Here is a 26,268-nt window from a genome sequence, read left to right on the forward strand (position 1 = left end):
CAGGTGATGTCTGTATCTAAAAGGTGACTGGCTCTTTCAACTGTAAGGCGGGACTTCCTTTCTACATCTGTTGACTGTTGGGTGCTCAGAGCTCATTGGTTGAGCATTCCAATTTTGCCCATTCATTTTAATAGAAGTGGCCCATCTCTGCTTAGTAATATCTGGTCGAGTCTAGTTTTGCTGCGCGTGAGTGGCAGTGCATCGTGAGTTTCAGCGTGGAGTCTATTTTTGCTGCGCTGCTCATGCTGAATTAAAGTGACATTGCACTGTTGATGGACATCATGAAGATGAGTTGACACAAAAAAAACAAAACAGATATTGCACAGAATGAGCATGTATTTGTAGTCTAGTGTGTTTTTGTATTGATTACATCTCGTAGGAAAACAAAATAAAATAATAATAATTAAAAAAATGACAAAAACAAAATGTAATTATTTTAATTATTAAGCAGACAGGGGGTGCACAGTGTCTCAGTGGTTAGCACTGTTGCCTCACAGCAAGAAGGTCCCGGGTTTAATTCCTGGCTCAACTGGGCTTTTCTGTGTGGAGTTTGCATGTTCTTCCCGTGTTCGCATGGGTTTCCTCCAGGTGCTCCGGTTTCCCCCACAAGTCCAAAAACATGCAGGTTACATGAACTGGAGACTCTAAATTGCCCTGCAGATGTGAGTGACAGTCCCTCAGCCACTGGGGGTTGTGTCAGGAAAAGCATCTGGTGTAAAACCTGTGCCAAGTCAAATATGCGGATCACGGATGGTCTGCTGTAGCGACCCCTAACAGGAGCAGCTAAAAGAAGAAGAAGATTTAGCTTAAGCAGGCATAAGGTTTTATCATTTAAAACTACAGTATACTACAAGTCGTAGCCTTAAACAAACAAAATAAAACTACTGTATTTACTATTATTATTATTATTTACTATTAAATAAGAGAGCAGGTCTAAAGGGTTAACAGCAATACACATGCACAGCCAAGTGCGAACAGCTGAGGTAAACAAATGCATGCGACAGCACGCGTGGTCAGTAAATTCAGAAATTACCTCAGTCTTATAGTGAAAGACACTTGTATTGAGGTGCTCTATTACCCTCAAATTTTTACAGTATAAAGTTTAATTAACAAAGGAAAAACGTGGAATGCTGTACCTGCAGGATGCTGGTGAAGATGGTGAGTTAACATACTGAAAAGTGCATCGTTTTTGTGAGGAAAGAACTCAACACAAAAAGTTTTTGCTGTTGTTTGAACAAAGAGAAATCGCTACTCATAATTAATTATTTATGACTATATTATTAAGTGTGATTGAGCCAAACCGAGTGATCAAACTGTCTTCTCTTGTGCAAAACAGCATTCAGACTCATCGTCCTCCCCCTTCCAATAAATGGAGTTTCATAACAAAGTTCGGGAGGAGCATGTTCATTTAATCTGACCAATCTCATCGCCAGAGTAAGCATGTATAAACAGCTGCTTACCTCCATGGTGGCAACGATTCTTCTGGCATTCGGCCCCGCTCTAACCTGAAGATGTCCCTCAAACTCTTCACCTCCAGTGAGGAATTCTCAACTGTTCCTGACTCTCTACAATAGCTTGATGAGTCCGGGATCATCTCTCCTTCTCCCAACGCTGTTTCTCAACCTCCAGATCCAAAGCGGGGTAGCCAAGCTATTCACTTGGAATCATCCACCCCCCGGTGCTGCCGCAGGAACGCATCTTCTCCTCCTTCCTTGAGATCTTTTCAAACCTCCACGACTGCCGCCTTCAACATGTCCAATTACCCAGCCATTCCCAACATTTCCATGTGGACCGTTAATGGCTTGCAACACGCTTTAGCAGCCACAGACATCACGTTCTCTCACCATTCAAACAAAACGAAGCTTTACGATCTGTACATCTCAACAAAACATGGTGATTCACTCACCCCGTCAACACCTACTCCATCCGCTAACCCACCTAAACACTCCAAGTGCTCCAAATCGGCTGCTCCTAGCCAAAAAACATCCAAAACACCCACAATCTATCTGTTTCAACCAACTAGCGCCGGTGGAAATAATATTTCTCCCGAAGTAAACACGCGTCACTATATCCAACCCCTGCCTAGCTCCCTCCTCCCTCCCCCTGCAACCTCCCAACACAGATCCTCGCTCAACAGGAGAGCTTTCAGCAAACTTACCTCTCAATTCTCAATCAGATCATCTTCTGTCTTCAGGATTTTCCACTTCACATACCGGCCATCCTTCTCTCTCTTCTATGACAGCTCCTCTAAATATCTCTGCTTATTCTTTCGACCAGTGTTCTTTCTTCTATCCCTCCCTATCCATGGGCAACTGAAGTGGAATCCCACGTGAGGCTGCCTCCGCCGGAGATACCACTCCTGACCCATTCCCCTCTATGCTATACCCCCCCTTCTAACTACCAAGCCAACTTTCCTCTCTTCAGAACCGATCCTAGCATGAGGCTGCCTCCGCAAGCGACAGTGTTTCCAAATTCTTTCCCCCCAACACTCCTCTTCCAGCTCATCCTCCCATGTTTACACTTCAAACAGCCATACCTCTCACCATTCCCTCAAATGCTTCCACTACAGAGCCTCTGCCAGTCTCCAATCAACTTCACACTCAAATTCTAACAGGTGCAGACATAGATCTCTTTTCTCTCTTTCTCTCTTTTCAGCTGTCCCTCACAGTAATGCAGTCCAATCTGTAGACTGCGTCGAGTTTTCCATTACACTCAAAAACCCCTCGCCCAACTCTTCTCGCACACTCACTCTCGCCGAATTCTGCACCACATTCGGACACTACACTGACACCATTTGCTCAATGTTTCCACACAGATGGCGTGAGCTGAATGACTACCTGTCAATAATTGCTGAACTCTCACTCTCTTTTGGTGGTAGTCATTTTTACACTCACAATAGTCTCTTCTCAGCAAAATGCATTGGGAAAGTAGCGCAGTGGAATCAGTGTCAGTACTGGGGAGCACTAGCTCTAGATTTACATAACAGGGTGTTCCTGGGATGCAGAAGCATTTTGTGCGCAGACTGTAGATTTATCGGACACCAAACTGAGTCCTGCCCACAATTACGCCCCCTCGCTCCGACGTCCCGGTTATGAGTAAATCAACAAATTATGTCCCTCAGCCCAGCAGTGGCCCTTCTGCTTCCTCTTTCAAAGATTTCAAAGGTAGAACAGTGAGCTACCGGCAGGTAAACAAATCTGTAACAATTTCAATGACTTCGGCTGCACCGAAGCTCAGTGCTCTTTCCTGCACATCTGTAATTTCTGTGGAGGTGCTCACACTTGCTCCATATGCCCTGTTCAAAAATCTTCAAATCTCAAAAAGTACCTTAGCACTCCTGTCATTATTTCTGTCCTAGCCAAAGAACTGGCTAACTGTCCTGAAACATGTATCTCCCAATTTTTATTGGCTGGGCTAAAACATGGCTTCAACCTCAGGTTAGAGAGTCTTTCTACCTCAAATCTCAACTGTCATAACTTACAATCAGTGCTCGCTGAACCCAAAGTTAAGTGAAGAAGTTAAATCTGGCTTCATGATACCCTTCTTGGTCATCTAAATTTCACCATGCGCATAATGCCTTTCATTTCTCATCTCCTCTCATTAGCTTCATCCATCAATTCACTAATCGACCCTGTAACCCTAGACAAATCATTCTGTGCAGACTTGCAACTATGGCTAAATTTCTCAACCACTGGAACGGTCTCACCTTGTTTTATAAGGATTTAATTTCCTCCCCCGACGAAATCCATTTGTACACGGATGCAGCCCCTTCCATCGGATTCGGAGGATTCTACCAGGGCCGCTGGTTCGCATCCACCTGACCCCTGATCTGATTAAATTACCTCCTCATTCAGCTTCCTCCGCCTTGTTGAACCCCTATGGGGGCCAGAATGGTCCGCTAAAAGCATTTTAGTCCATTGCGACAACCTAACCACCGTCCAGTGCGTTAACAAAGGCAGATCCCGATCTCCAGAATTTGCACCATTTCTTAGATGCCTAATATTGGATCTCCATCCACAACTAATTCATAACTAAGGCCGAGCACGTTCCAGTCTCAAAAAATCTGATGGCTTACTCTCTCTCTGGCTTTCGCTTCCAGAGATTCAGAACCTTGGCTCCAGAGGCAAACCCGACTCCAACCCCAGATCCTCCATATTCAGAGATGAAATTCCACTAAACCACCCACTCAAACTCCTCCTTCAAGCATCTCTGGACTCCATTCTCAAAGCCATCTCTCCGCGAAACCTCCAAACATACTGGACAGCCTGGAAATGTTTAAATCTGGCATCCCAGCAAATCCCAGTTCGCTCCAAACAGCTGTAATGTAGTCAAAGAGACGACGATGATGTGTGATGAAGTACAGTTTTATTTACAAACGTGATATCCAAAAACCATAACTCCAAACATGAACAAAACAAAAACAGGAACTTGACTTGACTTAACATGACTTGACTATGAACTTGGCATAAACAATAACACGATGTTACACAAACAAACAATACCTGACCATGGACAATGGCAAACATGAGGCTTAAATACATGGACAAGGGAAAAACATGACAATGATAACCAATGACAAGACAGAACTGATAACAAGGTAACTAGACAATAAACCAATGAAAACAAGACACATGAACATGGAGGGAAATATGAAATCCCATGACCAGGGGAATACATGACAAGGAAACAGGAACAAACATGGCATGGAACAAAACACATACAACCCTGACAACAGCCTCGCCCCTACACATTGAGGGCCCTCCCGTTCGGATGCTGCAAGGGTCCCCCAGCTAGAATGGAAGCCCTCCAGTTCATACCGCTGTGAAGGCCCACCCACTTATATACACTCAAGGGCTCTCCTGTTCGAATCGCAGTGAGGGTTCTTCCGTGTGAATGCTGTGTGTGCTAACTCATTGCGAGTCCTCCAGCTCAACAGCAGCTCCCATGAGAGCTCATTTCCATGCGGCAGAAACCACCACCGTTTCTTCAGTGTTTCCGTCTATTGTCACTCTACTCATTCTCTACCTATCCTGTAGCTCCCAGTTTCCTATCCCCCAAGCAGACCCTAGCATGAGCTCAATGTGTTGGTTGTCACTACATGATATAATTCTACAAGACTACATTAGGTTACACCAGCATCATGTAAATACAATTTCATGACGATCATGTTTGTAACACTTAACAACAGTTCACTCCTGACAACCATTTTATAACTTTATTTTCTGTGTACAGTGCTGCAGTTTCAGCGGCAGTACTGGTGCAAACAGTATCGCACAACGTTTAATCTAATTTGTCTTTACACATTACGTGTACAGATGGCATAACATGTGTACATGTAATTGCGTCTAAACACAACATTTTGTGTACAGGCATCCATATAATGGCCATATATATGGCCAATGATGAACTAGAAAACTTAAGAATTTGCATAACATTGATTAAACATACAGTATAATGGTGACCTAAGCACCTACAAAACCATGTGTAATTCATCAATAATACATGTTAAATCAACGTGTCATCCCACGGAGTCCTATATACATCATGGATGAGCGAGGTCACATGATGAAGACGCTGTATTACGACCAGGAAGAAAAAAGAATTTCAAAATACAGGCAGCACTGTGAACAACATTGCATTCTGGGCTTTTTTAGCAACGGCAAAACAGAAGAATCATCTCATGTGCAAGACAGGATACAGTTCAATCAATAACTTATAGATGATTTATTAGGTTCGATAGTTTTTTTTTAAATTATTTTGTTTTGCCTACTGTTGTTTGTGTACTGTTAATCTCACAAGTGCACAAATCATCTTAATAAAACATTGATCATGTTTACATTGATCAAATTTATGTTTAAACAATCACAATGTTAATATTATTATACCCATTATACTTAAATTATTCAACCCAGAACTCCTTATGGTATTCTCAAGCTGTTTTAAATTATTGTTGTATTTCAGTGTATTAATGCCCTCTTTTGATCCAGTGGATAATTCAGTTGGTAAGAATTTGTCATTAAAAAAAAACCAATACAGTCATTTCTGCTCTTTTACTAAAAGACAGCTGTAAGAATACCATATGTTGTCATATTGGTAATACTATATTACAAGTACATTAGTATTACCCCAGAAATATCAAATGCAAAGTAAGATTTAAAGAACATATATCTCTTAAATTTTTAATAATTTATCTGCAATCTGTATAAAAGAGAGAGAGAGAGAGAGAAATATAATTTGTATATTTTTAATATGTTCTCTGAAACAGTTTTTTTCCCCTTCATTTTGTTCACTTTGCAACAAGCAATGCATTAATGTTAACTTTCAATGTTCTAGAATCATCTCAGTGAAAAAGTAGTCTTTATTACACAGATTCTTTTGAAGAAAATCAGTGTTCCAATGTCACAGTATGTACCAAATAATTTCCCTGGTTCTTGAATAAAAAGCAATGCAATACTACCACCTTGTAGGCTGTTAGCATAATGTCACTAAAAAATTGCCACAGACACCTGTAGATAAATTGTATTGATTGTAGAAATGACCTGATTTATTGTTTAAATGTTGCGAAATGTCAAGTGTTAAAATGCTGTTTGCAATAAAAAGAAACAATGCTAAAATACAACATGAGGTTTGAAAGTACTTGTATTACACAATTCTAATGAAAATCTATCATTTCATAGTAGATGATGTGAGATTGTTTTTACAAGTTGTGTATCACATCGTTAAAATACAAGAAGGCAAATGCTGATCTATAAATACTAACTCTAGTTACTGTCAAATCAGACAAAATTCAAGAAGCGTGTTGTTGCATTGACTCAGATTTTGTACATTCTTTGTTTATTTGGAACTTATAACTAAATTCTGTAAAACAGAATATTTTCATATCTTTTTCATTTCTCTGAAATATTTATTCCTTTCAGCCCAAAATGTCTTGAATGATATCTCAAGAATTTTCATTGCTGGCCTCATACATATTGGTAAATAATTATAAATGGACCCTTCAGTTGGAAAACAGTAAAACATTTTTTTTACATATATATCGGGACCTTAAATGTTAATCTACAATTTTGATCATCACAGGGACAAAACTCAGAAGGACAGAAAGTTAATCAAGTCATCTTTGTTTTAAGATCAAAATGCATTTATTAGTATTCTTGGTCTTTCTACGGAGTAATTAAGGTTCCAATACCACCCAGGTTTCTAAATGTTTTATTTCTTTCCAACTTCAGGTGCCCTGATGAGACTGAAGCATTTGGATTAAAGGGAACAAGTTAGTCTATGTATATTGTCTTTTGTATTTTGCTACTTCGGGGGGATGAACAAAATACCAGAATGTTAGAATCTGTAAGAAATAATTTATAAACCTTATTTGTAGGTCACCAACAGCTAAGCAAGCTATGAACAAAATCAAAGTTTGTGGAGCAAATGCCTTATCTGATTTGACATGATCTGACCCTATATTCTATTCATCATTTGTATGTTACTTTGCATATGTGACTGCTAAATGCATGCAAATCTAAATCAGTAGTTGCAAGCATCAAAGGGCCTATTACAACCAAATGACAGCCCATTTAAGTAGTTTATTTATTACTATATCATGCAATATATACAGCTCTGGAAAAATTAAGAGAACACTGCAAATGTATCATTTTCTCTGGATTTACTATTTATAGGTATGTGTTTGAGTAAAATTAACATGTTTGTTTTATTGTATAAAGTCAACTAAAGAGCAATGTGAAAGACTGGTGGAGTGCATGCCAAGACGCATGAAAGCTGTGATTGGAAATCAGGGTTATTCCACCAAAATATTGATTTCTGAACTCTTCCTAAGATAAAACAGTATTGTGTTGTTTAAAAATGAATATGAACTTGTTTTCTTTGCATTATTCGAGGTCTGAAAACACTGCATCTTTTCTGTTATTTTGACCAGTTGTCATTTTCTGCAAATAAATGCTCTAAATGACAATATTTTAATTTGGAATTTGGGAGAAATTTTGTCAGTACTTTATAGAATAAAACAACAATTTTCATTTTACTCAAACCTATAAACAGTAAATCCAGAGAAACTGATCATTTTTCCAGAGCTGTATATACATCGATCAGCCACAACATTAAAACCACCTGCCTAATATTGTGTAGGTCCCCCTCATGCCGCTAAAACAGCGCCAACCCACATCTCAGAATAGCATTCTGTGATGACATTCTTCTCACTACAATTGTACAGAGCAGTTATCTGAGTTACCATAGACTTTGTCAGTTCAACCAAGTCTGGTCATTCTCTGTTGATCCCTCTCATCAACAAGACATTTCTGTCCACAGAACTGCCGCTCACTGGATGTTTTTTGTTTTTGGCACCATTCGGAGTCAATTCTAGAGACTGTTTTGTGTGAAAATCCCAGGAGATCAGCAGTTACAGAAATACTCAAACCAGCTCGTCTGACACCAACAATCATGCCACGGTCCAAATCACTGAGATCAAATTTTTTCCCATCCTGATGGTTGATGTGAACATTAACTGAAGCTCCTGACCCGTATTTGAATGATTTTATGCACTGCACTGCTACCACACAATTGGCTGATTAGATAAAAATGTACTTTAAAAATCAACAGCACCCATTTTGTAGACTTACCCTAGTCATAAAACAACATTAAACGTTTTGGATCTCTTCTAGACTGTATATTTAAGGCAACAACAAAAAAATACTCAAAGATTTTTTTTAATCATTTATACATAAATCCCTGAATAAAATGCTTGTTTGTGAATCTAAGTTCAGACAATAATGAAAGTTTCGAAATCAGAGACAACAAATGTTAAAAATAAAATTTATTAGCATCTCTCTAATATGTGTATAAATAAAAACATTTATAAGAAATAATGCATATACGCCTTATGAGCGGAACAATAACTGGATTATATGTGATACAAAGGAGCATAGGCTTATTAACCTCTGTTTTTTTGTTTTTTTTGTTGTCTCTTTTTAACATTTTCAGTTTCTTAGTATATGTCTGTGAGAATGTACCTCAAACTTCAAACTTTTCAAACAATATGCATACCAAGAAGTTTCAATTCTACATTCGGTCATACAAATAAAAGAAACGATGACAGAAGTTCAACAGCAACAATGGAGGAGAGAACATGGAATCTTGGCAGTTTTACAATTTTCATTTAAGAGAGAACTTTGCAAAACAGCGTCAACTTTCAAATTAAAAACGGTGACCAAAAAAAGTGTTTGTTGTGACATGTAACTGATAAGTGCCTTACTGTGACGATAATCAAATTCATCCTACAGCAATTCTGGCCAGTTTTTCGTCATTTTAAATAAACAGCACAGTTAGAACAATTCAAGCGAGATCTTTAAAAGTCTAGTTTACCCAAAATGTAACTTTTTTTTATTTAAATGTAACATTTACCACCTCATGAGGGCGTGTAAATGATCCCTAGTAGTTGCTTAGATTTTAGAATAAATCTTTTGAAAAATAAATAAAAATGCACAAAAGTGGTAAAATTGACCTATATTGTGCATTTGTAACATTTGTTAAGTGTGTTCAATCATGGTAACACTTGTAACTCAATCATTTTGTTGGCTCTTATTGGGTTTTCTAAGAGTTAAGACCTCCTCCTCTGCCGTCCACAACACGCTGGTTTTGGTCATGCGTTCAACACACGGGATGGTTGAAATAAAATTACAAAAATCAACAAATATGTACAAGTAACGAAAACTACCAAACAAACAAAGCCGAAAAAGTTGTCAGTATATTGGTCTGAGGTAAAAAGAAAACAAACGCAACTAACGTGAACAAATGTGGACGCATAACATGCAAAAATGGCGACAGCTAAAGGCAACACCTACCTTTCGAATCACAACACTGTGTGATGCTGCCAAAAAACAAAATAGTCATACTGTCATAACATGTAACAATGCTCAATTCCCCTTTGCAGTACTTTCAAGTCCATATTTTGAATGCAAACAAAACTTTGGGGAACACCACATCAAGAACGGTTTTCTGATGTTGTTTGACAAAAAAAAAAAAATGTATAAGAAAGAGTGAACTGAATGAGTAAGTGATATGTCAGTATATTATGGTTGGGAGTTGGCGCAGTGGAGCATGAGAACCCTGGTGACCTCTCTAAAGCCAAATGGAATGAAGGAGGTACACAAGAACTTTGAAGAATGATGTGCTCTCTGCTCATCCCATGTCTTCAGAGTGCAAAGATACCCTTATTTGATGTGTTGTGTGATACACACACACATATATACATATATTGACAATTAAATATATACGTATATATGCATATGTCTAGCTCTAGTGTCCATAACTCTGAAAAACTAAAACTCTGAGAATTCTTTTGCGCATTTTTCTGTAACAGATACGCGAATGTCCTCCTCTTCATAGTCGTCGAAGTTGCTTGTGTCCCCGGGGCCTCTGCACTTTGGTATGAATGGTGCCTCCACCTGATGAGTGACAGGAGAGAATGGTGTTTCAGCAAGTCTACCCATCTTCTTCAATAACTATTCACTCTAACCAGTTATATATGTAATTCAGGTCCATATGTTAGTCATAAATATCTGTTTATTTATAAGTAGAGTCAATCCATTACATTTTTCAACTGAATTACATGACATGCTGATTAATTAATCGAATGAATGCATTAAATCAACAGTCCTATTATATATAATACATTGGCTCTGTTCCTAAACCTTGTGAGCTCACTGTCTACTGTCTACATGGGCAGCTACCTTCAAAGGCATCATCCAAACCTAAGTGGAATTCATATGTTAACGATTTAAGGCACTCTTTATTGGCAACAACTCTGCCCGACATACAAGTAGCATTCATTATGCAAAGTGCACAAGGGACTCAACTAACTATTTTTAATATTTCTAAAATGTTTTATCAATACTTTTTATCTTTGAATGTAGTGCTGCAACTAGCAATTATATTTAAAAACGATTAGTTGACAATTTCTTCGATTAATCAGATTAAAAAGGCAACATTTATTTCCTTTTATTTTAATACAATTATTTTATTTAGTGCTGTAACAGTTAATCGATAATGAAAATCAACAAACTTTGAAAATAAAATTGAAGAAATGATCGACGAAATAGCAAATTTCATTGTCGATTAGTTGGATATGTACGGCATCCACAGAGAAACTGTCAGTGATGTCACTTTGCAGAGTGGTTTTATTCTATAAATATAAGGGACTTTATACAGTTACTGTTCAGAATAAAGACATTACAAGGGCTGCAACTAACGATTATTTTGATAATTGATTAATCTGATTAGTTGTTTAATCGATTAATCGGATAAAAAAACGACAATTTATTTCCTGTATTTTATTGAAATGTGATTTTCAAAAAACAGAAATGATAAAGGGCGTAAAAATTTGGTTTGATTTAAGGTACAGAATTCACGATTCTACTCTCACAAAACTTTGAACACAGCCTGAATCATGAAAAGTTAAGTTTAAATGTATTATTATTACTTTCAGGACATATGCAAAACAGTTCCTTTATTTGTAAAACTTAAAAAGTACTGTTCTTTAAAGAGTAAAATGATCCAGCAGGGATGGAGTGGGACTAAAAAACTTTGTTTGCTTGTTTCTTAATGACATGCCAACTTTGATAGCTATTTTCATGGCGAAAACCAGGTTAAGCTAATAAAAGTAAAACTAAATGAGATGTTTAAGATGAATTTTTACTAAAAACTCATCTTAAATTTGGACTAATTTTGTTAAAAACCTTTTCAAGTGTTTAAAGTGCTCTCGTGTGCTGGACTTTGGTTGTGTTTTTTACACTTCAACTTTCGTCATTTTTCAAATGAATTTCATCATGCAAATGCATTTTTCACTCCTGTATATTTCAAACTTTTTTTTTGTTACTTATCAAAAAATATATGCAGAAAATCAATTAAATTAATTGTCAGTTAATTTAATTACTGATTAGTTGTTCAAGCACTAACTGAATGGAATACAAATATATATAATCAACATATCGCTCTACACCATCCGCCATCATGGATTCCTTTTTTCAGCAAAGCTTGACACAATGCAATCATAATTTTGCTGCCTACTTTTTGGAACATCCTTCTCATTGGGAGTGCACCTAAGATGCTGTTTGCATAGATAGCTCACTTAGTCTGGAAACAGAAGTTTTGAAAAAACAAAACAAAAAAACATGATGGGATCTAACAGATAAGCTCAATAACTGAAGACAATCCCTTACCTTTCTCTCATAGATGGCTATCCAATCTGTTGTGGCAAACCATTTGTGGTTTTTGATATCATTGACACCGTTCCTGAGGTTGCCATACCGCTTGGTCAGGTCCACCTGAAGCAGATTCCTCAGCAGGTCTTTCAGATCAGAGCTGAAGTGTGATGGGAATCGTACCTATAAAACATGGTCAAGTTGGAATTTTGATTGGGTGTTTATTGTGTGTACAAATGAATGAAATTGTATAAGTACAGTAAACACAATAAAATTTGCCCATACCTTTCCGGACACTATTTTCTCATAGATCTGAATGGGCTGGTCTGCAAAAAACGGGGGGTATCCAGCTGCCATTTCATATATGAGGACACCAAGAGCCCACCAGTCCACGGCTTTGTTGTATCCCTGGATGAAGACAATAAATAAGTAATTTGCACCAATTGTAAATCAGCTGTGATCAAACCGCAGCTGAATGTAGCCCAAATTATTTTTCCTCTCACAGGTCTATTTTTTGGATAACAGCGTGAACAGTAAGAATCACACTGAACCTGATATTTTTCAATTCCAATCTGGGCCACTGTGATACATGGAAATAAATCAGATAAGTGATCATGTGATCAAATTAGAATTGGTCACACTGGCCTATAGTGTGAATGTAGCATTAGATTCAAAGCAAGTGAATAGTTCTGACCTTGCTGAGGATGATCTCTGGGGCCAAATACTCTGGAGTTCCACATAATGTCCAGGTTCTGCCTTTTACTCTTTTTGCAAACCCAAAGTCCGTTACCTGTGGGGGACATAACAGTTTAGTGCATTTTATGTTTTTAAGTCAGAAAGTTTACGTTTTTAACCCATAAAGATGATATTTAATATAACAGCATTGGGACGCTTCACTATTAATATAATATTTAATATAATACTATTAGTATAGTGTTTATCTGCTCATATAATCCTTCAGGTTACCTGTATATATCCTTGCTGGTCAATAAGCAGGTTCTCTGGCTTCAGGTCTCTGTAGATGAGGTCTAGTGAGTGGAGGTACTCAAAGGTCAGGACGATCTGCGCTGCATAAAACCGTGCATGTGGTTCACTATGGGCCCAAGAAATTAAGACAGAGAGTTAGACTCAAAACAAGAGACATAATCCACAGAACAACTTTACCATACTATGTAAAATCAAAAAAGTGTCAGATATTAATAAGGTCATGGGGTAAAAATGGCAAAAAGGCTTATTATCTAGGTATGGGTTTAAAGAGTATTACTTTGGGCTCTCTAGCGACATCTGTGGTTGAAACCTAAAATTGCAGGTAACTTGCGGAAGAACATTTTACGCGAGTGGTGTTTCCGCACTGTTCTTCTGTGAGGATGAATTTCATGGTCTGAGGTTATCTGCTTTGCATGCGATCACTCAGAGTTATTCACCGGCAGAGTCATGATGTGCTATTTTCATGTTGATATAATGTTATTCGTTTAAAGGAGATGTTAATTGCTTTTTGGAAGATCAACAACATTCTTATTTAGATATTTTAATATGATCATTCAAGTTTATTCATCCAACACACATTAATGCTTGTACTTGAGATGTGAAAGTGAACCGCCATCACTTAAAGTGGAATAAATTTAGTGTAATTGCACCTAATTTTTTATCAGCCTGTTGGTTGTTTTGAGATTTACATTACACAACACATTTCAAGCATATTTCAGCTACATGAAGATCAAATAATCATATAAAACAGGTTGTAGATCGTCAATAAAGAAAACAGTGCAAGTAGGAATGAGTGCTCACCATTTGAAAGAGATTGAGGCAACCAACAACAAATTTTCTACTTTCATTGGATTAAAGGCCTGGCAAGTCGTCACTCTAGCTAAACATTCAAAGACTTAAAAATCCGTCAAGTTCTCTGTTTGGTAAACAACTTTAGTACAGAAAAGTGGAAATGTACATTCTCTTGCACAATGTTAATAAGGAAATGGCCTTTTTGTCTGTAGGCCTACTGTAAATGTTTTCAACAGCATTAAATACAAATCTGAAGAATCCGAGTCCTGAAAAAAAAATAAATTCGGTTTTCAGCTTTCTTTTTTTAAACCCCCTTTTCTTCCATTGTTGGAATGCCCAATACCCACTACTTTAGAAGGTCCTGATGGTGGCGCAGGACAAGTCTCAGTTGCCTCCGCTTCTAAGACAGTCAATCCGTGCATCTTATCGCGTGGCTCGTTGTGCATGACACCGCGGAGACTCACAGCACGTGGAGGCTCATGCTAAACTCCGCGATCCACGCACAACTTACCACGTATCACGACCACGAGGAGGTTACCCCATGTGACTCTACCCTCCCTAGCAACTGGGCCAATTTGGCTGCTTAGGAGACCTGGCTGGAGTCACTCAGCACGCCCTGGATTTGAACTTGCGACTCCAGGTGTGGTAGTCAGCGTCAATGCTCGCTGAGCTTACCCAGGCCCCCTACGGTTTTCAGCTTTCTTGAAATTTTCATTAAAAGTTTTCAAGGTACAACTTAAATTTTCTATGATATTTCAATGATCCGATACATTTACCCAATTATTTCAAATTCAACTGTGTCAGGAATTGGGTTGGGAACCAAGAACCAGTTCTGAACAAAATGCTGGAATCGTATGATCTGCATGACTTTCGGTTTCGTTAACGGTTCCCTTTCATGAATTTTATGCCAATGCGGATGGAACACTGTACTAAAATACTCTGACAGTGTTTCCAGCAGTGCATTTCAGCAGCAACACTGCTCTCTACTGACTCTACAGTGTAAAACACACAGCACTATCGGTGATTTTTGATTCCCAAATGTGACTCATATGAGCCGGTTCTTTTGAATCTACAGTGCACTTCCGGTCTAGTCTGGTCTAGTATGAATCTTATACTGATGCACAAGTTATGAATGTCCAACTCGAAATTAAACAAGAACTATTGAAATCTCAATTGCTTGAAGTACAACATTAGATAACAGAACACAGTCTAAACTGTTTTTGGAACTGTTACTGTTGTGTAATGTTACTTCAGACCTCTGAGAATTTAATGTTGCTGATGTCATTTTGCTTCATTTGAAGTCACCATTATGTGATTAGTGTTCACTTTGGTTAGACACTTGAACTTTGTTTTATCATACATCAAATTCTTTCCAGCCAATGCAGTATTATTCATGAGAAAAACAATAATGCATCGTGACAGAAAAATAAATATTTGGTTAAGTTCAAATATCTCTAAGACTTATATTATTTGGTTTTCTAATGTGATCTGTGGAAAATAATTTTAAAACTCAGACTGAATATGGTAATAAAGATGGGTCAATGTGATACTGTTGTGACTGTCATTAGAGTAGATAATCATTTGAGCTGACAATAAGAAACACAGACGTCAACATTTCACATAAAAACGCAACAACGGTGACAATCAACAAACTCATTTTCAGGCTCATGCCGCAATGCATGCTGGGCGCCAATGTTGAGTTCTGTACTATGTGGACACCCACAATGCATTGCAGCATGAATCTGAAAATGAGTTTGTTGATTGCCACCATTGTTGCGTTTTGTATGCGGAGTCTTGATGTCTGTGTGTATCATTAATAACTCAAGAACTTTATCCCTAAGAGGAATTATATGCTCACTTTGTTAAAACATAATTACCCATCTTCATTATTTATAAATTATATTTCCATAGTAAAAGCAAACATTAAGTTAAGCTATGTCTTTTATTCTTTACAATTTGAATGATGTCTCAATGAGGTACTTCACCTCATCAAAAAATATCCTCTTCATAATGCAGCACAACTGTCCTCTTGAACAATACTGAACTGGCTAAAGGAAAATCACACAATGATTAACCAAAGTTCAAGTGTCTAACCAAAGTGAACACTAATCACCTTAACGGTGACTTCAAATGAAACAAAATGACATCAACACTAAAATAGAGACAAACCTCTGTTAAAAATAACTTTTGTACACATATGAAGAACAAAATAACCCACATTTCTTAAACATCCTCACACAACATATTAAGAGATTGTTGTCCGATAATCTATTTTATTTACAGTTGATGTACATCTCAGTTAGACAGATTCAATTGTTGTGGTGTTTGCTGGTCTGTTCTCTTGTTTTTCTGTTCTTGTTGTTCCTCTTTCTTTCAGTAGACTCTGCTTGTTAACATCAGGTGTCATCACTAATGATCAATCATCACTCAGAGAGTGCATCTATGGCACTTTGATGGCTGTAGCAGTGGTGCATTAAAGGACTGAATGTAAAGAATTAAAGAGACAAAACTTCTCAGAGAGAAAACTTATGTGGAACTCTGCACAAATATAGCTTCCTATATTTACTGTATTTATTAATCATTGTAGCATTAAAATAAACATATTTTTTTAATAAATAAAGGGAAGACGATCTTAAAATCGATCTAAAATTGTTTGGCTCAAGAATCGCAATTTGTAACAGAATAGATTTTTTTTCCCCACCCTAGTTTGGTGTTCTACTCAACTAGTCGTTTAGACAACCCACTGACTAGCCGATCAGAAAAATATGTAGTTTTGCACATCCCTAACAAGGAGTAATCCAATAAACGTTAGCATCCTTCTCATGAGCTGACGTTAATGCAGTGTCACACTAACTGAGTCAGGAGAAATGAATGAATCGCTCTGACAGCTTGAACGCATCTTCACCCTCACCTGAACCTTCCAATTCTTCTAAGATGTGAGAACATCTCCCCTCCTGGTACATACTCCATCACCATATATAAATTGGAGTTGTCCTATGAAAAGAAATTATTATATGCAATTATATAATTTATATAATAACATATATCAACATATTTAAGTTAACATTGAGAGACACAGAGGGAATGACTGTAGGATACCTTGAAAGCATATTCCAATCTGACAAGGAATGGGAAGGATACTGCTTGCAATATTCTCTTCTCATTTAGCGTGTGCTCCACTTGTTTCAACTTCACCACCTTTAAATTAAAAAAAAGACAATTCTTGAGCTGACATACGATCAGAGAAATAAAATAAAAAACACAATGACAATGCAAATTTTGCCTCAAAAGAATGTTCTGGGTTCGAAACAAATTAAGCTCAATTTACAGCATTTGTGACATATTGTTGATTACCACAAACATTTGTTTAGTCTCGTCCCTTGTTTATTTAAAAAAAAAGATGCAAAAATCATGGTTGCCACAAGTGGCACAGAAATAACATTTTGGTTAATTTTTTTTTTTTGGTGGTAAATTTTAGAAACAGAAGGTTACACAAGTAACAGCTCACTACTCCACACACCTTTTGTTTGTCCAGAATTTTCATGGCATAGAATTGCTCTGTAGCCTTGTGTTTTACCAACATGACTCTCCCGAACGATCCCGTGCCCAGCGTCTTCAGTCTGTCAAAGTCATCTAGGCCAGTTGTGCTCTACAGGATACAACAAACATTAGAAGAAAAGTTCTCAGGCAACAATTCAGATACTCCATTACAATATTGCTAACATAACAGAAAAAAAAAAAAAATCAATTCATACACAAAGAGATGGGCGAAATACGGTTAAATCGTGGTTGTGCAAAATGATGCAATGAGGACTCATGAAGAAGTTTCAAATGCAACCTGACACGCTAGTTCTTGCCTCTGAAATGTTTTCCTTTCTTTTGTATTTTTTTTATTTTATTTTTAACCTGTTAAAATGACAGAAAGCATTTTGAAATGATCAATGTTTTAAAATTATGTAAATAACGAAAACTTTCTGGTCAATTCCACCTCTGCTTCCAATCACTTTACATTCCAAGAGAAAACGAGGAGCAGTGACCTCTGTGGGGTGGAACAGACCCTCCGCTATAAAGCCCAAAGTATACTTCGGCCTTGATGCAAACACTAGCATCTTCATTCAGTCGAACGCAAGTCCAAAGTATACTTCCATTTACTGTGCGCACACACACAAGCAGTTAGAGCATGCACGCTACGACTGCAATGGGACACCAGACTATTTCTCTTCAGGGGTTTAGACACATGGAGATGTTTTTTAGTCCTTCAGACTCCAGTTATACAATTGCTCTTGACCTCATCACACACACGCTCTTGACACGCACATCCAATGTTGTTGTTTCCACCATCCTCTACTGTTGTTTAGCGGTGATTACAAACTGATATTTATTAATAAAAATGGACATGTTTTGGGTGTCCAACTTTACTTGAATATAGTCTTAAATAAAAAAGGAACTAATTTTTGTTTTCAGACTTATGTGAATCACTTTTCATAAAAAAAATTATATTTCAAGAATACTGCAATGTGTAGCTCAGTGAGTACTGATGCTGACTACCACTCCTGGAGTCACGAGTTCAAATCCAGGGCGTGCTGAGTGACTCCGGCAACCTAAGCAACCAAATTGGCCCAGTTGCTAGGGATGGTAGAGTCACATGGGGTAACCTCCTCGTGGTCATGATGAGTGGTTCTCGCTCTCAATGGGGCATGTGACAAGTTGTGCGTGGATCGCGGAGAATAGCGTGAGCCTCCCATGCTGTGAGTCTCCGCGGTGTCATGCACGACGAGCCACGTGATAAGTTGCGTGGATTGACTGTCTCAGAAGCGGAGGCAACTGAGACTTGTCCTCCGCCACCCGGATTGAGGTGAGTAACAACGCCACCACTAGGACCTACTAAGTAGTGAGAACTGGGCATTCCAAATTGGGAAAAAAATAAATAAATAAATATTGCAATATACACTCACCGATCACTTTATTAGGTACACCTGTGCATCTACTTATTCATGACATTATCCAATCAGCTAATCGTGTGGCAGCAGTGTAATGTATAAAATCATGCAGATATGGGTCAGGAGCTTCAGTTAATGTTCACATCAACCATCAGAATGGGGAAAAATCTTTGTGATTTGGACCATGGCATGATTGTTGGTGCCAGATGGGCTGGTTGAGTATTTCTGTAACTGCTGATCTCCTGGAATTTTCACGCACAACATTTTCTAGTTCACTCAGAATGGTGCAAAAAACAAAAAACATCCAGTGAGCGGCAGTTCTGCGGATGGAAACTTGTTGATGAGAGAGGTCAACAGAGAATGGCCAGACTGGTTTGAGCTGACAGAAAGTCTACGGTAACTCAGATAACCACTCTGTATAATTGTAGAGAGCAGAATAGCATCTCAGAATGCACAACACATCGAACATTAAGGCAGATGGGCTACAACAGCAGAAGACCACGTCAGGCACTTTATTAGGACCATAGAGTTCCTAATAAAGTGCTAGGTGAGTGAAAATTTCAGCTTAAATCACCCACTCCCACATACACTATTCTTATATACACTACTCTTACTACACACTCAAACAGAGCAGTAAAAGTGTCTTAAATGTAATTCTAACAAACAGCAGAACTGAAAACCCAGGACAGATGGAAAAACATTAGGACAACAGCAACTGATTATTATCAGTTCCTGACAATCACAAAAAACACTAGAAATCTTCATATATTATCCCATTTCTGTTTTGTGCATTTTAAAGGATATTAGAGTGGTTAGAGCTTTTATTGCCTTGGAAGTATACAAGAAATCAAAACAATCTACCTCTGAAATAAATTTCCTTTTCGGCTTATGTCACCAATCTCCCCCACCAATTGGTTTGTAACACTCACTTTCACTCGCCTAGTCGGTGGGTTTGTCAACTCCTCAGACTTATGGTAGCCTGAAATAATTAGGTTGGTTTTGGGTTCACCTCACTCCGATCAAACCCATTTCTTAGGGGACGTTTACATGCATTGCTCACATACAGATGTTCTTGTGTTCAATACCAGCTAGACTGAGTGCAACAGAATGGAACAAAATGCAGCGGTCACCTTGAGAACACGCATATGCATTCGATGGATCAGCATGAAAAATTTAGTTTTTTTTAGCATGATCTGAGCTAAAGAAGTACAATTTATGATACCATTGGTGTCAGACTTTTCTGTTGATTTGAAATATGTTCTTTGATTGCAATCTTGACCAACAGCTTTGGAGATTTTTGTCTTTTGCCATTTAAGTAGATAAGAAAAGGGAGCTTTTCCAAGATGGCCACCGAGCATACTGACTTTACTTGACTAGTCGAACACATCCAATAAATTTCTGCTGGATAAAATTATGTCCTGCTCAACACTTTTTTTTTTTCTGGTTAAATATCTGTTTCACTTTTACAGCAGTAAAACGGGTTACGTAAGCTGTTTCATGTTGCGCTCACCTGTGGTGGAGATTCCCATTTTCTCAAGAAATCTTCTTTGGCTTTGGCTAGAAACTCTTTGACTGCAAGGAAAAAGAGGAAACACAGTTGTAAGCTTAAAAACAGATGGTTTAATCTGAGGCACTAACACTACAGGTCTTTTAATGTATGTGAATGCTATCAAGCATTAAAAGACGCTGCGTATCAAGTCAAAATAACTAATCAGACTGAATTAAATGGAAGGAAAATTTTTCTAGTTATTTCTTTATACTAGTCATCAAAATCAGGCAATCTCACAAGGGTTGACATGGACGTCAGTGGTGAAAAGGTGTTCTTGCGATGCATGCATCTCTTTTGTAATTAACAAACACAGGAGGAGCACGATATTAACGTTATTAAAGGGATGGTTCACCCTAAAATTCTCTCATCATTTACTCACCCTCATGCTATCCCAGATGTGTATGACTTTCTTTCATCTGCTGAACACAATTCAAGATTTTTAGGAGAACATCTCAGCTCTGTAGGTCCTCACAATGCAAGTGAATGGGTGCCAACATTTTGAAGCTCCAAATTGGAAACGTACTCCAGACGACTCCAGTGGTTAAAGCAATATCTTCTGAAGTGATTTGATAGGTGTGGGTGAGAAACAGATAAATATTTAAAGTCCTTTTCCCTTCACTTTCACCTCCTTCTGTTATTGGCGATTCACATAATTCGTGCATATCACCCCCTACCGGGCAAGGAGGAGAATTAATGATAACAAATTAATTAAATATTGATCTGTTTCTCACCCACACCTACCATATCGTGTCTGAAGATATGGATTTAACCTCTGAAGTCATATACATTACTTTCATGCTCCCTTTATGTGAATTTTGGAGCTTCAACATTTTGGCATCCATTCACTTGCATTGTATGGACCTACAGCGCAGAAATATTCTTCCAAAAATATTCATTTGTGTTCTGCAGGAGAAAGAAATTCATACACATCTGGTGGAGGGTGAGTAAATCATAAAATCATTTTCATTTTTGGGTGAACTATCCCTTTAAACTCAAGACAATCCCATTTAAAGTGAAAAAACACCAAAGCAGACTTCAGCTGACTGCAGTGACAGAAAAACAATGAGGAAAAAGAGCACTAATCATTTAGAATTTCCTGCATTTTTTCTTGCAGTGGCCAAGAGAGTTTTTGCAACTGTTTTCCGTCACTGCGGTCACCTAATGTAATTATGATCATACCAAAAGTCTCTATAGTTCACCAAGGATTTTCAGGAACATTCACCCACATGGATGGGATGATTGAGAGACAGACAGACAAAAAGAGACACAGAAAGAGAGAGAGAGACACAGAGAGAGAGAGAGAGATAAAAGAAAGTTTTCTGTCAAACAGTCATATCAGTTAAGCTGTGCAAGACATGACAAAAATACAAGTCTAACAAATTAGACAATGAAAGAAAAACAGCAACTAGACGTGAAGCAGATGCGGATAGAAAGATTCGACAGTTTATGCAGAGTAAAGACAATATACCAAGATGATTTTTAAATATGTTTTAGAAGTTTATGCATGATAACTAGACAACATAGATATTCATGGATATTTTAGCCACAACACAGAGTCATCTGTACATGACAAACATCACATTTAACTAGGCTTATTGTAATGCTTGCAAAAAACTATTTTGGGCATTGTATTGCCATGCAGCTTACGTATACTTAATTTCTAACAGCTAGTTTCTGTCGCTCTGACTGGACTGAAGATTTTTTACAACAGTGGATGTCTGCAGGAGGATTCTTCTCACTGTCACATCCTTTTATGGTATGTTCTCCTTCCACAAGTATGTGCAGGCCTGGAATAGGCCGTTCTGTAAAGTACACCTCCTTCTCAGTATAACTAGTTAGACAAAGGCTGGAAGTGCCGAAATGTAAACCGGTATGAGCATAACCTAATCGCATATGTGACAAGTTGGTAACAATGCCAGTAAAGGTGTACAACAACATGGAATCTGATGATGTGTTCTGATCGTTTTTTTAGTGGACCTACTAATTAGTGCAAATAATTCCAGCACATGTTGCGCGTTAAGGCCAAAGTATACTTTGTTTGTACGCTTTGCTGATCGGAACGCGCACAGTATGTGTGACGCAAATTTCGTCATCCGCACATTTCGATGGACTGTCTGCATGTGGCCCAGATTTTCTCAACATGTGGACAGTCCTCATCTGTGCACATCGTGGGTGTCGAAACCATTGTATTCGCTTGCGGTCATAAGGGTATACTTAGAAAGTCACCATGGTCGATCAGGCACAATATGATCCAGAAAGCACAAAAACAAAGTATACCCAAGCCTTAAAGAGTACGTGCAGTTAGAAAAATCGGCCCGTACACGTTCAGTGCTCGAGGTCTCTGCTGATGACAAAATTTGTGTCACGTGTCCTGTATGCATACGCCTAGCATTCGCATCTGACCACAGTATCCACAGTTTTCCTGAGCAACCACTGGGTGGCGCCATGATGATTCTAATTGCCTGTTTGCTGTTTCTAGTCTTGAGACGTGATGTAAAAACTACCAAAATGAGCAATCCAGACAGAGAACAACAGCCAATTACATATTTTTGGAGTAAAAATACATTTCAGGCTCAACTTGTGCTGTTGTTGGCTGTCATATCAACTCAAAGCAGTTAAAGATATCAGCGTTTCTAACATGGGACTAGCCGGGCTGGGCGGTAGGATGATGTTATTGGATATCGACGATGTCTTACAAAGATCCCGATGCTGATTGCAACACTCACTGACAGACGATGATCGACAATATCGGGAACTGGCAAAACCATGGATCTGGGAAGTCGATAAACATATTAAACAGAAGCCCAGGGTGTGAAAATAGCACCCGTAAAATGCGACGAGGCTGAATCCAGTCCGCAAGCTCCTCGTTCAAATGCAGGAACTTATTTTCTTTAGGCAGCATTAACTGTATTACCAAAATGCAATACAAACATAAATTCGATAAGAACACACATTTGGCAGCATTACTTTGGGAACACAAAGGAATTTATTAGGCTTATTTATTATGATTACTATTGTCTTTATATTTATAATTGTTTTAGTTCTTAATCTGTAGGCTATTAGTAATTTTCCACTTGTTGTCGTTGACGGATACTTGCGTGATGACAAATGGAGTCGTTGGAGACGGTAAATGTTTAAATAAGGTGATTAAATAAGATTTTTTGATTACTTCGTTATTTTATAGCTTTTTTCGTTTAGTTTAAAGTACAGTTTGAATTTAGAAATGCCTTTTGTGGTTTTCGTGTTTCAATAAATGAATTAAATTTTGAAAGCAAAATCAATTAAGTAAAAAATTCACCGATTATCGATAAAATAATTTTTACTTATTGCCCAGCCATACCTGGGACCATTGCTTCATGACATTTACATACTCTGGTGAGGCACTGTCAATAAAAAATCTCGTGAAGTATCAGCACTATAGAGCAACATGTTTTTTTTTTTTGTTGTTGACAATTTTTAAAAATATAATACACATCACATTACCTGCTAAGAATATGCTGATGCGTGAAAACACTGGAGACCGGAAAGTGAAAACAGTCGAATCATGGAACACTTCCGCGTTCAGGAAAAAGGTGGATACTTTGGGATTTAGGCACTGAATTAGACCACCCCTATTAAGCCAAAAGTATTCTTCTGTCAAACGTACAGGACGCATGACACAAATCTCGTCATCAGCAGAGTGCGCGAGCACTGCCCATGCGCAGCCCGATTTTTCTAACCGCGTGTCTTTGAACGCGGAGAATGCGCATGCGCACGAATTAGTGTACCCACAAGATGGGAATACTCACATTTGAGCCGTTGTTGTCACTAAGAAACGCTAAAAGATGTAATCACCGTTAAATAACAGGAGACGAAGGTAAAAACAACAACAGTCGCAGAGCGCACTGTGTATGCGCACAGTCGTTGTATGGTGGAAAAAGCTGCATAAAGACTCTTCAAAAATTTCCCTTTTGGGTTCCACAGAAGAAGAAATAAAAAAGATCATACATGAGAGTGAATAAATGACAGATTATTCATATGTGTTAACTATTCCTTCAAATATTTTCCTCTTAACATACACACCGCCTGAAATGACACCTCAGGAGTCAACTTCACAGTCAATTTCCCGCCTTTTACATGTTATCAGCGAAGAACGACTTATCTGAGGTGTTAAAAAGTATATGACAGATATCTAAACACTATAAAATCCTAATAATTTATCACTTTTATTAGTTTTTGACAAACAGAACATACCAAAGCATGAAATGCTGCATAAAATGTTTGAAAATCGGTATAACTCTGCATGGAAGTGTAAAAACCAACTCTAGGCTAACAAATCCTCTCATATGTATGCCTTTGTATTCGTAAAACGAACTGATAAATGAAGCCGTTTTTAGTCAGTAGTTGTTCGAGCGGCTACAACAAGCGTTTAATTAACTTAAGTAGCTCTGTGTTGTTTACTAGAGACAGACTGATGTCAACAGGCCCGACCTGACAGTTTATGCTCATTCTAGACAACCAGATAAACTGATCATTTCAATCGCACTACCTAATGGCGACTAAAGCGACGTAAATGAAGAAAACATATGTGTGAACGATAAGAGATCGCGGGTGCTTCTCCCGATACAGGCGGAGCAGCTCGTCTATCTGTCTGGGCCTCCTGTACATGAGCAGATGGCCTATTAACCTCCAACCTTTAGGCTTTATTACAAACCTCAAGCAGTAGTTATGAAAACAAAAGGCTTTTGCATGACCCTGGTTTCTCTTATTAAAGAAGAAGACACTAAATCGCTTCCCTTCATGTATAAATAAATGACACGGCTTGTCTTAGGCCTACAGTGAAGCTAGTTTGACTCACTTACGGGTGTCTAGACGACAAGCAACTGCTGTAGTGTGATTTACACATAAAAAACCTGTGCTGGTTGTGATCAACACAACATTAACACTCATTTCCATGCCATTGTAGTTTGAAAGCACCAACCTTCCAGATCCATTTCACATTTGCATGATACAAGCTCACTATCAAGCTAACCCACTAACATTAGCCGTAATGTATTAACACTATCAAGACCAGCATGGGCTTTGTAAAGTAATGCAACACTTAATAACAGTATGCACAGTCGCGAGTTCGCCAGCTCGTACCGCTCTCCTGTTCATTGCCTTTCTTGGCGGTCGCTGCGTTGCCCATCGTGCGGGAGACCCGGACGCTTCTCGGCCGTGAGTGCGGACTCGACGACAGTAAGTCCTTGGAGGATGAAGGATCCCTGCACTCGACACCTCGGCGCGTGTCTTATGGATCAACACTTTACACAAACGATGGTCTACAGACAGAGAAATGTGTCGCAGGATAGTAACCCGTCCTTGCCGCAGATGGCAGCGCTGGTCTCCGCCAGTGATCGCGGAGTCTCTTGACTTTCTTGCCGCGTTCTTCACTCGCTGAGCCGGACACTCTTCTTCTACTGGCGGGGAGACATGAAGATTGCGCTCATTCCGCCACCTGCTGGACTTGAGGAGAGATCAGACTCCATTGATCTCAGGAAAAGATTACAGAGCAGCCAAGAATAGATTTGTTTTTGTTGTGTTTTTTTCTTCAATTTGTTTTTGTAATTATTTTTGTTTATGTCAGAAAATCAAATGGGAAAACTATTACACACTAAAACATTTTGATGCTTTTGCTCACCAAGGAATCCTTTGGAAAGGATCCGTTAAATTGTTCAAGAATCGCAGTAAAGACATAATATTACAAATAACAGATTCTATTTAAATAAATGCAGCATTATTCAAACTTTCTGTTCATCCAAGAATCCTCTAGCAA

General features: G+C 38.3%; 1 protein-coding gene across 1 annotated transcript; it reads right to left on the minus strand.

Annotated features, from left to right (window-relative positions):
- Nucleotides 1-8,806: 8,806 nt before the first annotated feature.
- On the minus strand, nt 8,807-25,914 carry LOC127440915 (cAMP-dependent protein kinase catalytic subunit beta). The gene is made up of 10 exons (XM_051698017.1): nt 25,596-25,914; nt 20,436-20,497; nt 17,506-17,634; nt 17,085-17,183; nt 16,897-16,979; nt 13,173-13,299; nt 12,901-12,996; nt 12,492-12,614; nt 12,225-12,389; nt 8,807-10,451 (listed from the first exon to the last, which is right to left on the minus strand). The coding sequence occupies exons 1-10, from the start codon at nt 25,639-25,641 to the stop codon at nt 10,326-10,328; spliced, it is 1,056 nt and encodes a 351-aa protein (XP_051553977.1). The 5' UTR covers nt 25,642-25,914; the 3' UTR covers nt 8,807-10,325.
- Between the last annotated feature and the right edge of the window lie 354 nt (nt 25,915-26,268).

This window comes from Myxocyprinus asiaticus, chromosome 5, assembly GCF_019703515.2.
Source record: "Myxocyprinus asiaticus isolate MX2 ecotype Aquarium Trade chromosome 5, UBuf_Myxa_2, whole genome shotgun sequence".
Lineage (NCBI taxonomy): Eukaryota > Metazoa > Chordata > Actinopteri > Cypriniformes > Catostomidae > Myxocyprinus > Myxocyprinus asiaticus.